Source organism: Canis lupus, chromosome 11 (assembly GCF_003254725.2).
Source record: "Canis lupus dingo isolate Sandy chromosome 11, ASM325472v2, whole genome shotgun sequence".
NCBI lineage: Eukaryota > Metazoa > Chordata > Mammalia > Carnivora > Canidae > Canis > Canis lupus.
Window position 1 is genome coordinate 51,339,326 of NC_064253.1, and position 13,414 is coordinate 51,352,739.

At 40.7% G+C, this 13,414-nt stretch overlaps 1 protein-coding gene across 14 annotated transcripts in view; it reads left to right on the forward strand.

Annotated features, from left to right (window-relative positions):
- The window catches only part of UNC13B (unc-13 homolog B), a 232,387-nt gene that overhangs the window by 202,217 nt on the left and 16,756 nt on the right, over positions 1–13,414 (forward strand). For all 14 annotated transcript variants that reach the window (XM_049116230.1, XM_025432435.3, XM_025432437.3 and 11 more), the window contains 8 exons: positions 444–585; positions 2,456–2,625; positions 3,091–3,206; positions 3,530–3,693; positions 6,025–6,175; positions 7,452–7,520; positions 8,940–9,029; positions 9,372–9,500. In XM_049116230.1, the coding sequence (XP_048972187.1) occupies positions 444–585; positions 2,456–2,625; positions 3,091–3,206; positions 3,530–3,693; positions 6,025–6,175; positions 7,452–7,520; positions 8,940–9,029; positions 9,372–9,500 (1,031 nt within the window). The remainder of the gene's footprint in view (positions 1–443; positions 586–2,455; positions 2,626–3,090; positions 3,207–3,529; positions 3,694–6,024; positions 6,176–7,451; positions 7,521–8,939; positions 9,030–9,371; positions 9,501–13,414) is intronic.

A 13,414-nucleotide genomic window follows, 5' to 3' on the forward strand; every position in this document is an offset into this window, starting at 1 on the left:
AGACCCTGGAGCCATTAGATATTGGGAGAACAAGAGTAGCATCTACAAATAATATGAATGACAATGAAGGATTTGGTAACAATCTGATGTTATATACTGATATTACAAGAGCTGAAGGTGGAGGAAAGAAGTTAGGTAGGAGATCAGGAAATAGTTAAACTAGTGCTTACTAGTTGAGTGGGTGTGGCTGAAGCATGTATGTATCAAGACAGGGATAAGTGGTCAGTTAGGGCTCTGATGAGGAGGTGGGATTCTGGGCCTACCTTTGAGAGAAAGACTGGTGGCCCAGGACTAAGCGTAGCTGTGGAAGAATGAGATTGGCATTCGTTTGAAGGAGCAGATAGAGACTGCTCTAAGATGGAGAACATATGAGTGGTGCTATGGAGGACTTCTGACTTCTAGAGCATACTGTAAAGCCTCCTCCTCTGTTATTTGGGTTGCAGTGGTGTGTGCCCAGGGCCTACAAGCCAAGGACAAGACAGGATCCAGTGACCCTTATGTGACTGTGCAAGTGGGCAAAACCAAGAAGCGTACCAAGACTATTTTTGGGAACCTGAATCCTGTTTGGGAAGAGAAGTTCCATTTGTAAGTCACAGAGAGCTTTGTCTTACCTGGGACTGTATGTATTTTAGAAGCAGCATTAAATCCTATTTTTCTTGGCTTGGATTCTAAGAGAGATGGGGCAGAGGCACTGAAGAAAACCCATTTCTTGCAGGCTTCAATTGACAGCAACCATTTATTTCCTGGGTTTCTTTGAATGGACTATTGTATCAGGGTTAGTTTATCCAGGCCTTGTCTTAACTAGGGCTATTAAAGGGGCCTATGGGTACTCCATACTGCTTTTTCTAGTATTAGAAAGATTTTCCTTCTGCTCAATGACAAAACCAAGGGCTAACCTATTGTGTATCTCTCAGCCTTGCCATCCTGCCTAGGAAGGATTAGACTCTTCTGGGGAGTTGGGAAGGAATGTCTGTGTCCTACAACTGGGTAATTCTGTCTTAAAGATAGAAATCTGGGATCTGGAGAAGTTTCCATTTCCTTTAAGAGGCTCTGCTTTTTTTCGTGCCTCAGCTCTTACTCCTGCTCCTTTTCCATTGTTTCACTTTATTACAGACTAGTTCATAAGACATTAAGGGATGGTTGTTGAAAAATGGCATGCTCTAGTCTACGACATGGACTAATGTTTGGAGAATCCAGATGCTTTGTTACACCAAGGCCTAGGACCAGGACTTAGAGTCTGAATGAGTCTAAGCAGGCTGGTTATGTAGAGACCTTCTTCTGTTGGCTTCTTGGAGAACTCATGTGGAAAGAGATTGGGGCCTAGTACAATGGGCCTCCACTCCAGAGGCAGCAGTTTGGGGGTGGGGGCAAACACAGTTTCTTTGAGAATCTGAGTGGTTTCTGCTTGAATTATTTTTATGATTAAATGAATTGACTCTGTAGTCACTTTTGCCTGCTTTTATCCAGTTAGCAAACACCGTATTAAACCTCTATTCCATATAAGACACTAGATGATATTGTGTATCTAAAATATATAAGATGTGGAGCGCCTGAGTGACTCAGTCAGTTAAGCATCTGCCTTCAGCTCAGGTCATGATCCCGGGGTCCTAGGATTGAGCCCTGTGTCTGCCTTCCTACTCAGTGAGGAATCTGCTGCTCTCTCTCCTCCTACCCCTCCATCTGCTTGTGCTTGCTTACATGCACTCTCTCAAATAAATTAAATCTTAAAAAAAAATGTGTAAGATAGTTCCTGCCTTCAAGAAGCTCCTTGTTGATTTGCCCATTTTTCAGTAGACCATTAGTTATATTATTTTAATGGAATGTGCAAAGATATGAGAACACAGAGAAAGAGGCAGCAAATTCTATCCAGTATAACTCTTGAATGAGGCAATAAGACCCAGTAAGCACCTGAGAGGGAAGGAGAGCATGGGGGTGTACCTGGCCAAACTCCTTTTCCATAGCAAACATCATAGAGAAAAATGACAGTTCAACTGGGTTTTAAAGAATGATTGAAGTTCACAAGCACTTACTTAGATAGATGGGAGGAGCTACATGGAATCCTAAGCAGATATGACCAGGTCAACATATCATGACCAGTAACACCTTGACTGGGAAGGGAACTAGCAATTGCTTCCTAGGGCTGTATAGCATTTGTCCACCTGTTGTTTGTATTAATACAGCTAGCTGTGGAGGTAATCAGAATTGATCCTAATTACTCACCCCCCCCCCCCCCGACTCTTCTTGTGTCAAGGAAATAAGGACTGGATAATGGTATGTAGAGCCACCCAGGCTGACTAGGATAGTTTGACTCACTTGCGACTTTAGTACCACTATTCCCTGACTCCTCTCTTCCTCTGCAGACGGACCAATCAAGCAGCACCCATTCCTAGTACTTCCATTTCCCTCCCAAAACTCCATCAAGGTCCCTAACAGAGCTGGCCTGTTTCTTTCACAGTGAGTGCCACAACTCTTCTGACCGCATTAAGGTACGTGTATGGGATGAGGATGATGACATCAAGTCAAGAGTAAAGCAACGGCTAAAGCGAGAGTCCGATGATTTCCTTGGCCAAACCATTATTGAGGTTCGGACACTGAGTGGCGAAATGGACGTCTGGTACAACTTGGGTAAGAAAAGAGGACCAGAGAAAGTTGCTGAGAAGGGACAGCATGAATGGAAAATCTAGGGAAAATCCTATCTACTAAAACCATGATGATTTTAGTCCCTACAGCATTCCTCTATACAGAGTCTGCCTTACCAACAGAGAACTGATCATGAGTAGAGATGGAGGACAGAAGAGTGGAAATGGCTGGAACTTACTCTGGCTGAACATTCTTCAGATTTCAGAAGCCCTTTTAATTTTCATGCTCACTTCTAATGTCTTTAGGTCCTTATTCTCTTATTGGCATAAGAGAATTTCTATGGGGAATATTTGGGGTATTTGTGGACGATGTGGTTGCTGAAGTAAGTTCACCCTACTAGGTGAACCCTTAGATCAGTGCCTCTTTTTGTTTGGGTTAAGCCAGGATGGGGGCTGTCTGTGCTATCTGTAGTTGCATTGGCGTCAATCTCGGGTCTTCTTTTCTTCCTAGAGAAGAGGACAGATAAATCAGCTGTCTCAGGGGCTATCCGACTGCAAATCAGTGTGGAGATCAAGGGAGAGGAGAAAGTAGCGCCATATCATGTGCAGTATACGTGTCTCCATGAGGTGAGCCAGCTATTGGTAGATGGGGTTTCAGAAAACTGTGCTGGGAAGGGCCCTTGACAGTATATGAGATTGCTGGATGGTTGAAGATCTGAGTCCTGTTTTTTATTCACTGTGTTACCCTGGACAGCCCAAGTAATAGTCCTAGCCTTAGTTTTCTTTCACTAATATAAAAACAGCCTATTGGGTCCACAGGAGGAACTATCAATGACTTGAAAGACAGAATTTCTTTGGAACTCTATTCACATTCTCCTGGACTTTACCACCAGATTTTGGTTTTGTTTTTGATATGTATTTAACTCTTCCCTTTGCTTTGTCTCCTGCAGAACCTTTTCCATTACCTCACAGACATTCAGGGTAGTGGAGGAGTCCTGATCCCTGAGGCTCGCGGAGACGATGCATGGAAGGTGTACTTTGATGAGACTGCCCAAGAAATTGTGGATGAATTTGCCATGCGCTATGGCATCGAGTCCATATATCAGGCCATGACGTGAGACTCTCCTGGGGCTTTGGGAAGTGGTGGCTAACTTTTGGGGAGGCTAATGAAGGCACACCGAGAGAGTAAACAAGTCCTTAGTGGGATAGAATGCAGTGACTTGCTGCTTTCCTCCCTGAGAAGAGGTGAGACAAATCTATACCCCAAGGCAAAGAAAACATATGTATAAAGGGAGTATGTTTATCATTAATTCAAGTAGAAGGTATTTATCTGTCTCCCCCACAGGTCAGAGATAAGAGGGGCAGAGGGCATAAGAGAGTATGCCAGGACAAACTTGCCCAAACATCACATGCCTGAGGAAGTACCACATGTGTGCTTATGTATATGTATGTGATAGACAAGCTTTCATAGGTTGGCCTAGATGTCACAGAGGTCACTAAACTATAGGGAAAGCAGCTGTATCTGGAGTTGACCAAGACTCCTATGCCAGAAATTTTTGCCTACTATGAGAAGAGGTATTGTTTGTGTATTGCTGAGGCTGCCACTAGAGCTGTGCTCAAGAAGCAGCCCCAGGTAAGCAGAGGATAACTATTGCCTTGGATGTGCTTCATTTATTCTATAGACTTTTATCAAGTTCCTTCTATGTGTCATACATTGTGCTAGGTGCTGAGAACACAAAGATGAATAAGATAGGGCCTCTGTGCTTGGGGAACTCAGTCTAGTAGGAAAGAGAGACTAGTAAACAAACAATTACAATATAATTTGATAAGTACTATGATAGAAGTAATAACAGGATATTATGAAAGCATCAAAATTTTTAGGGGAGGCATGTAAGAGAAGCCATTAAAGAGTTGATATTTGAGCTGAGTCTTGAAGAATAAGAAAGGTAGAAAAGCATTTCTGGTAGTGCATGTGCTAGAGTACTTAGATACAGCCAACCATAGCATATTCAAGGAATTACAAGTTCATTATAGATGGAGAGAAGAAATATGGTGAGGGTTGAGGTTTGAGAATGGCTTCACTACCATTCTTACTGTTTATTCTCCCTGTATGATCTCCTCCAAACCTATGACCTTAACCACTACTTCTGGGCTTGGGACTCCCAATTTCTTTTTCCAAATCACACCCTTTCCTGAATTTCAGATCATTGTCAGCTGCTTCCTCAGTATGGCTAAATTTCAAATCAACATCATTTCCACCAAATACTTGATATCTTCCTTTATTTCCTATTTTAGTAAATGGAACAATTTTCTGTGCAGGTGTCCAAACAAATTTAGGAATCAGCCTAAACTTTTCAATATTAATTACTACTTCTTTAACTCTTAACATCCAAACTCTAAAACCTGGATTCTATTTCCTAAAAATGTTTTTAATCTATCACTGTTGCTATAGCACAATAATAATGGTAATAATAACAGGCTCCCTTGTGCATTTACTTATGTCCCAGGCACTGGCTTAAGCACTTTATGAATTTTAACTCATTTAATTCTCATATTAACCCTATGAGGGGGTATCATTATCTTTCCCATTTTATACGTAGGAAAACAGGCATAGAGAAGCTTAAGTAATTTATCCAAAGTCACCGAGTAAATGGTAGAGCTGAGATTCAAACCCACTCTTGCTCTAGAGTCTGTATTTTTAACCATTTCTCTGTTCCATTTAGTGCTTCATTGCTTCTTTTCTGAATGATTGCAGTAACTCTTCAACTGCTCTTTCTTTCCTAGTCTTATCTCTTTCCAAGCCTTCTTTTCCAATTTATCATCAAAGGGACCTTTCTGAAAGACTAATCTGATCACACTGTGCCTCATATTAAAATTTACCATGGTATTGAGGATAAACTCTTCTATTAACTATTCTATGCCTCACTTCTCTCATTTATTGGTCTTTCTCTATCAAACACCTGAACAGTAGCCATAACTAAGGTTTCCCAAATGAATCCACCTCATGAATATATTTGTCTTTGCAATTCAGTTTGCCTTTGCCTGTACATTCTCCATTTGATTATTTACTACTAATCCTTTAAGACTTGGTTCAACCCTCTCTTCTTTGAGAAGCCTTATTCTAATCCCTTTCAGCCCCCAGCCATTCTGATTGAGGTGATCATCTTGTATGTTTTTACAGTGGTTTTGTATAGCATGCTTTGGCTTATTGACTTTCTGAAACTTGCTTTTTCTGCCAGGCTATCACATATTTGGATTCTAGCACCTAGCACAGGGCCTGGCACGTAGTAGGCATTCATTGATTGTATATTTGAATGAATAAATTATGAAGATCCATGTATGCCAAGGTGATTAGAAGCTTATACATACCAGTGAGCTCTTTTAATTACTTGTTTTTTGCTGCAAGTCCTGAAGAGTCTTTGAGGCTGATGATGCTATTTTTCAGGCACTTTGCATGTTTGTCATCCAAGTACATGTGTCCTGGTGTGCCTGCGGTGATGAGCACCTTATTGGCCAACATCAATGCCTACTATGCCCATACAACTGCCTCTACCAACGTCTCTGCATCTGATCGCTTTGCAGCCTCCAACTTTGGGGTGAGTGTGATGTAAAAATTTACTTACTCATTTGTTATCAGTTAATAAAATTTGATTTTTCCCAGTGGGTATTATAGAGTTGTTTGATTTGCCTAAAATTCAGAGAGCTGCCACTTAGATTAACTTGTTTCCTTATGGGTATGTAGACTATGCTGATAGACTATCCTTATTTCATTATAGATAGGTAGACCTAATGGATTCTCCTCAGATATGGATAAATGAGAGAAAGTGGAATAGCATCACTGTGGTTATGGGAGCGCCACCTGGGCTCAAGCAGAACCTCTCTAGGCCAAGAATTTGGTTGAGTCACCAAAGTGCTTAGTCCTGCAAGTCCACAAATGGACCTTTCTTAACATTATTTTGTTTCACTCTGACTCATACCACTCAAAACTGATGTCTAAGTGAAGATACCAGTATATTCCTGAGCCTGTCCCATCTCCTAGTGTTTGGACTATTTACCCTATCTAGGATATGTCCTTTCCTTGTTTTAAGTCACTTGAGAAGTTGAATCTTTATTTGGAATGTCACCTGACATAAATTCAGTATAAACTGAATGAAATATCTTTGACCCACCACAAAGATTACCTCTTTAGGAATAATATTACTGATACTCCCAAGTCTACTGGGTCTCTGAGCCCTGTTTTTTGTTAGTAACCACCTTCTCTTATTTTGATAGAGTCTATGGATAATTAACATCATTGATTAACCTACTCAAATATGTATTCCATTATCTTATCCCATTATATATATTTACTTAAGACCTAATGATCTATAATATAATCAACATATGAATTCTAGGAGTGCTATACCAACAGCCTATATAACATGTGATTCCACATTTAATTAGACCTTTTCTATAAAAATCAACTATTAAAAGTGTGTATTACTTGTTTTAACATTAAAAAAGTATAAACTAGGGAAAATGATGTGGAACATGGTTTAGAGAGATACTCTCTGGTCTGCTTGATCACCTTCCAAATGAATCACTATTCCTCCTCTTACCATTACTGGTAGGCTGTGGCTATTTAACTGGTAAGAGCTACCTCAAGGTAAGTCACGAGACCACAGACTCAGGAACAAGTTGGAGAATGTGTTTTGAATTTCCTTTTATTTGACTCAGAGAAGTTAGAGTCCCAAAAGGATGAAGGTACATGGGTCATCTCCTGTTGACTCTTATATAGAAAGAGTTGTTTCCTCATCCAGAGATGGTTTTGTTTCTGCTACAGTCTAGGGAACTCAGATTATTTCTCTCTTCCCTATTATTTCCTACCCTCAGAAAGAGAGATTTGTAAAACTACTGGACCAGCTGCACAACTCACTGAGGATTGACCTCTCTACCTACAGGGTGAGTGAAGACATGACTGTGAGTTGGAAAAACAGATAATATCAAGCTCTGTCTAGGGAGACTAGTCCAATCTTGGCTATAAAGATTGAAGGCAAGAAAAATTGGTCCCTGTCATCACACCTACATAAATGGCCAGTGCCACTGATGTCTGTGGTTCTTCAAACTCCAAGGACCGTGCATTCAGTGTGTAAATAGTAGCAGGTGTGGCTGATTTTTTTTTTTTTTTTAATGGGTAGTTGGCTTTCCAACCACACTAATGTCCCTCTATCAAACTTTCTGATGACATTCTCATTAGGGAGTCTCCTGAGGATAATCTCTTCCAGAAATGCCCCTTTAAAAATTAGATACATATATTTCTTTTTTGTATTTTTCCATATTCTCCTTAGTTTTCAAGGGAGGTATGAGAATTTGACTAAGGGGAAAGAAAGAGTAGCTTGGCTTGGGCAAGCAGAGGTCATGTCCATTCCTAGAATGGAGAGAGGAAATAGATTTACTAGGAGGGTGGGTACCTGGGACAGGGCAGGACAGGAAAATAGGCAGTTTCCCTTTCCCAATTCTTCCTAAGTTAGATCTTCTTAGAATGGCTTTGTTACTTGCCTTAAAGTGAATTTCCGGAACAGGCAATATATCCACATTAAAAAGTAAGTATAAAAATAACCTCAAAGTCAAAAAGAAGTGGAGTTTTAATTATCTGCAATTTCAGTGTCCTCCATTTGCATGAATAATGGAGAGTTGACTGTGTATCTTATATTTGGCATATAAGTAGCCATTTGAAGGTTTAAAAAAGCAACCCTTAAAATGGAGAGTGGCTCAATATCTCCCTTCAGCTCTCCTTGGCAGCTTCCTCCTAAAACTCATGCCAAGGGGAATGAAGTGAGGCATGGTGGGAAGGTCCTAAGGAACTCAATCCAAAGCAGATCTGCTCAGAGCTCTGCCATTTTCATTTTCTGGCTCTGGAATGTGGAATAGATAGGGTCTCTTGCATAGAAAGTATATATCCTTGATCTCAGTCTGGTCTATAGTGTGGCTCCACTTATATTGTGGAATATACAGTTACATTGTAACTTTTGAAGAACTTTTGAGTATAAGAATCTTCACCCAAGAAAAGTGTGTGTATATAAGTGTATATGTGTCTCTGTGTTGATTTGTGCAAATGCTCACACATTGCAGGGGAAGTAGGGCTGGTGTAGTAAATGTTGTTTTCGGGGCTGGGGATTATTAACCCCTTGTTTTGGCAAGAGCCTCTCTGTGTCAGTAGAAAATAGAGAAAGACCTGTAATTTTACAGCTTTTTTGTTCAGCTTAACTGGGGAAAATCCCAGTGGGTAGCAGTTAAGGAAGCTTTTTATGTCATTGCTTTTGGCAAGGAAGGCTGTCATATTTCTCTGTTCCTTTCTTAAATGTGCTTGATTTGCAACAGAATAATTTCCCTGCTGGAAGCCCTGAGCGGCTTCAGGACTTAAAGTCAACAGTGGATTTGCTGACCAGCATTACTTTCTTCAGAATGAAGGTAAGAGATAAACTGGGCTAGATGATGGTGGACTGGGCACCTGGGCATGGGAACATGGAGAATAAGAATCATTGGGCACAATCTGAGGCTATGGTATTCATCACCTCTAAGTCCACATTTCCATACACTTGTCCCCTGGGTTACATCTGAGAAGACCATGGATCAACAGGGATGGACTGGGTGTTTCTGTCAATCAGATATCCTAGCAATTTCATCCTAGGGCAAGGTCCAGGGACCCATCGAGAGATGATGGGATCTGGAGTAGTTTGAGGGGAATTCTAGGAGGAGATCCCACTCAGATGAGGAGGACCATGGGCCCATATTTCTTTTATTAATTGGCAGGTACAAGAACTGCAGAGCCCTCCAAGAGCCAGCCAAGTGGTAAAGGATTGTGTGAAGGCCTGTTTGAACTCCACATATGAGTATATCTTCAACAACTGCCATGACTTGTATAGTCGCCAGTACCAGCTGGTAAGAGGTTCAAGATCAGGAGGGACTGTCAGTGGCTCTTGGATCCTCAGTTTTTCTTTACTGTGGTTATGGTGGAAGGGAGCTCAAGACAAAGTCCTTGATGTTCTTGAGGGTGAATAAAGTGTAGAGTGAGGACCTTCAAGACCATGTGAGGCATTTGTGGATTGATAAAGCACCATTGGACAAGATGTGACATAACTGAGTTGAACAGAAGTGGCAACAGTAAGTTTTAGTTTGGTGCTAATGTAAATGACCAAAATTTCAGCAGTTTTAGGGGGTGAGTAGGTGAATTCTCAGTCCATCTCAAAATCTGTTTTCTCCCCCAAGCTTAATTTGTTCCAGGCTGCCTTCCTCTGAGATCCATAGCTGTCTCTCTACTTGCTTGTGGAAGTTTTATTTTCCCTCTGACCACTTCTCTCTGCACTGCATGGTCTTCTGAGATATATTCATCAGCTGACTATCAAGGCTGACTCTATCCTTCTGTGAGGCTGAGCTGCTTCACCTGTTTTACGCTGACATCCTAACCTAGTACCTGGTGACTGTGTCTATTTCTCTAGATCCTTCCAAATAGTATCTTTTATTTTCTCATTTCAAAGCCAGGACTTCTTTTTGGGTCTAGGACTAGATTAGAGTTTCTGTGTTAATAATTCTTGCAGACCATACATTTGCAAAACAGATTTCCTTTAGTCCAATAAATATGTATTGCATTGAATCAGGTCTGAGGAAAGCATAGTGCTCCTTCAATAAGTCCATAAGCATATATATCACTCTAATGAAAGCAGTCTGTTTGAAGTGCCTTGAAAGGAGAATAAAATTAAAGGAATTCCAAGAAGAAAGAAGTCACTTTTGATCAGGTATTGGGAAAAGCTACATAAAACACAGACATTTGACATATACCTTAAAAGGCAGTAGGATTTGGACAGCAAATGATGGGAGGACAACTTAAATCTCTTGGACATTTATTTACCCTTTGGTGAATATATCCAGTTTGTAATGCTTCCTTGGAACACCTCAGTAAAGACTAAAATCTGATTCACACTGCCTTCTCCTGTTCCCAAGTGTATTTTTTGTGTCAGCCCTATCTTTAAGGCTTCCTCCTTTTACGTTTTGTAAAACATCCCATTTATTCTGAAATTCATGGGAGATTTTCCGGGGCCTTTGTTTAGCTTGCCACACTCTGGACTCCTGTCACTCATCTATGGTTGGGGAAGACACTGTTCTCAGCTTTGAAGACACTGTTGTCAGCTTTGATTTTTCAACTATGCAGGGATCTATCTGAATAGTCTCTATTCCCTAAATGAGATGAACCTAGACTTTGAAAGAGAGCTTATAAACCATTCAGGCACTTTATTTAGCCTTTGAATCTTACCAACTTTTTTACTCATTTTTCTCAGTATATTTACACTGAAGTTAACCATTGGTGTCTTTTTTTCCCTTCTACTCACCTTCAGTCATTGGTTCATTCATCCATCTCTTCCCTTAACAAATTGAACATGTAGGGATATAAAGTTGGTTAAGACACATCTCTTTTTTGGCAAGCTCATTGTTTGTTGGGGGGTAGGGACACAAATTACTAGATTTATTGTTTTTTATTTATTATTACTGCATTTCACTGTAGTTGCCAAAGGTTCATGGAGGGTGTTCTGGGAACCCAGAAGAGAGGCATCTTACCAGACCAGGGGTATCAGGAAAAACTTTTCAGAAAAGGTAAAGCTCAACCTGAATTTTGAGGAATGAGTAGGAGTTGGCTAATGAAAGGGGTTGGGGAAGAGAGGGATACCAGATAGAGGTAGTGGAACATTTGGAGGGACAGAATTGTGAATGAGTATGTTACTTTGAAGAAATATAAGCAATTTAATTAGAGTAGTTACAGTGTCAGGCTTTAGAGTTCAGCTATCTGCGATCAGATCTTGGTACTACTACTTATAGCTACACAACCTTGGGCAAGTCATATAACCTCACTGCCTTCAGTCTCCTTTTCAGTCAAATGAAGATGATAATTTCTACCCAATGGAGTTGTTGGGAGGATTAAATGAAATAATGCATGTTCTTAGGGTGCCTGGCACCTAATAAGCACTAAGTGGTGGGGGGGGGGGTGGTAATGGCTATAAGGAAAGAGAGTTGGTAAGGTGTGGGGTTGTGAGAGAGGTCATATCCTGAAGGCCTTTTGTGTCAAGGAGTGGAGTTTAAACTTATTAAAGGCCTTGACTGAAGGGCATTGAAGGCAGAGGAGTCACACTGTGAGATTCTTCTTGCAGAAAGATTACTAACTGTGGAAGAGGACAGGAATGCAGATTAAAGACCAATTAGGAGACCATCGAATAATAAGGATAGATAGTGGCAGAAAAAGTTGAAGAGATGTATTTAAGTTATATTAAGCAGGCAGAATCCACATTCTGTGGGTGCTGTCCTGGTTTCTAGTAACTTCCTTGTAATACAGGCTTATTAAGGACTGTGGAAACTGTGATGACATCCCACGTAAAAGTCCTATTCCTCTTCTTCTGGATGGTTCCAACTTTGCTTCTGTCCTGGTGAGAGATAAATGTCCATTCCAGTGTCTGTGCAGTGTCCCCTACTTGTCCTGTCTAGGATCTGAATGTAGAGTTTTCCTGAGATTCACCACTGTATTCCTTTACCTCTACCCAACCAAGTCTTTTTTCTTCCCCCATCTTTACTGGGATATAATTGACACATAACATTGTGTAAGTTTAAGGTGTACAATGTAATGATTTGATACAAGTATATATTGTGAGAGGTTTACCACTGTAGGGTCTGCACCTCACATAATTATCATAATTGGTTGTTACAGTGAGAACATTAAAGCTCTACCCTCACAGCATTTTTCCAGTATATAGTACAGTACTGTTAGCTGTAGTCAACCATGCTGTACTGTAGATCCCCAGAACTTACTCATCTGAACTGACCAGCATCATCATCATTTCCCCTACCCCTCATCTTCTGCCAAATACCATTCCACTCTTTCTATGGGTTTGATGTTTTTAGATTTTTTCATAGAAATGAGATCACACAGTATTTATCTCTCTTTCTGACTTATTTAATTTAGCATAATGCCTTCAAGGTCCATCATGTTATTACACATGACAGGTTTTCCGTCTTTTTATGGCTGAGCAATAATCTGCTATATTTATATACCACATTTTTTTAATCCATTCATCTACTGGTGAACAATTAGGTTGTTTCCATGTCTTGGCTCTTGTGAATAATGCTACAATAAACATGGAGGTTCTAATATCTCTTTAAGATAGTTATTTCAGGGATCCCTGGGTGGCGCAGCGGTTTAGCACCTGCCTTTGGCCCAGGGCGCGATCCTGGAGACCCGGGATCGAATCCCACATTGGGCTCCCTGCATGGAGCCTGCTTCTCCCTCTGCCTGTGTCTCTGCCTCTTTCTCTCTCTCTCTCTCTCTCTATCATAAATTAAAAAAAAAAAAAGATAGTTATTTCATTTCCTTTAAATATATACCTAGAAGTAGGATTGCTGAATCATAGGGTAGTTTTCTTTTTAATTTTTTGAGGAACTTCCAGTACTGTTTTCCATAGTGGCTCTACCAATTTACATTTCCTGCCAGCAGTGCACCAGGATTCCCTTTTCTCCATATCCTGGCCAGCATTTGTTATCTCCTACCTTTTTGAAAATATTTATTCTAACAGTTGTGAGGTGACCTCTCTTTGTGGTTTTATTTGCATTTTCCTGACGTTTAGTGATACTAAGTACTTCTTTATGTATTTGCTGGGCATTTGTTGTTGTTTGTTTGTTGGTTTATTTGAGGGGGTTGGGGTTGGACAAAGAGGGGAGGGGCAGAGGGATAAGGACAACAGACTACCTGCTGAGTGGGAAGCCCAATGCAGGGTTCCCTCCCAGAACCCTGAGATCATGACCTGAGCCAAAGTCAG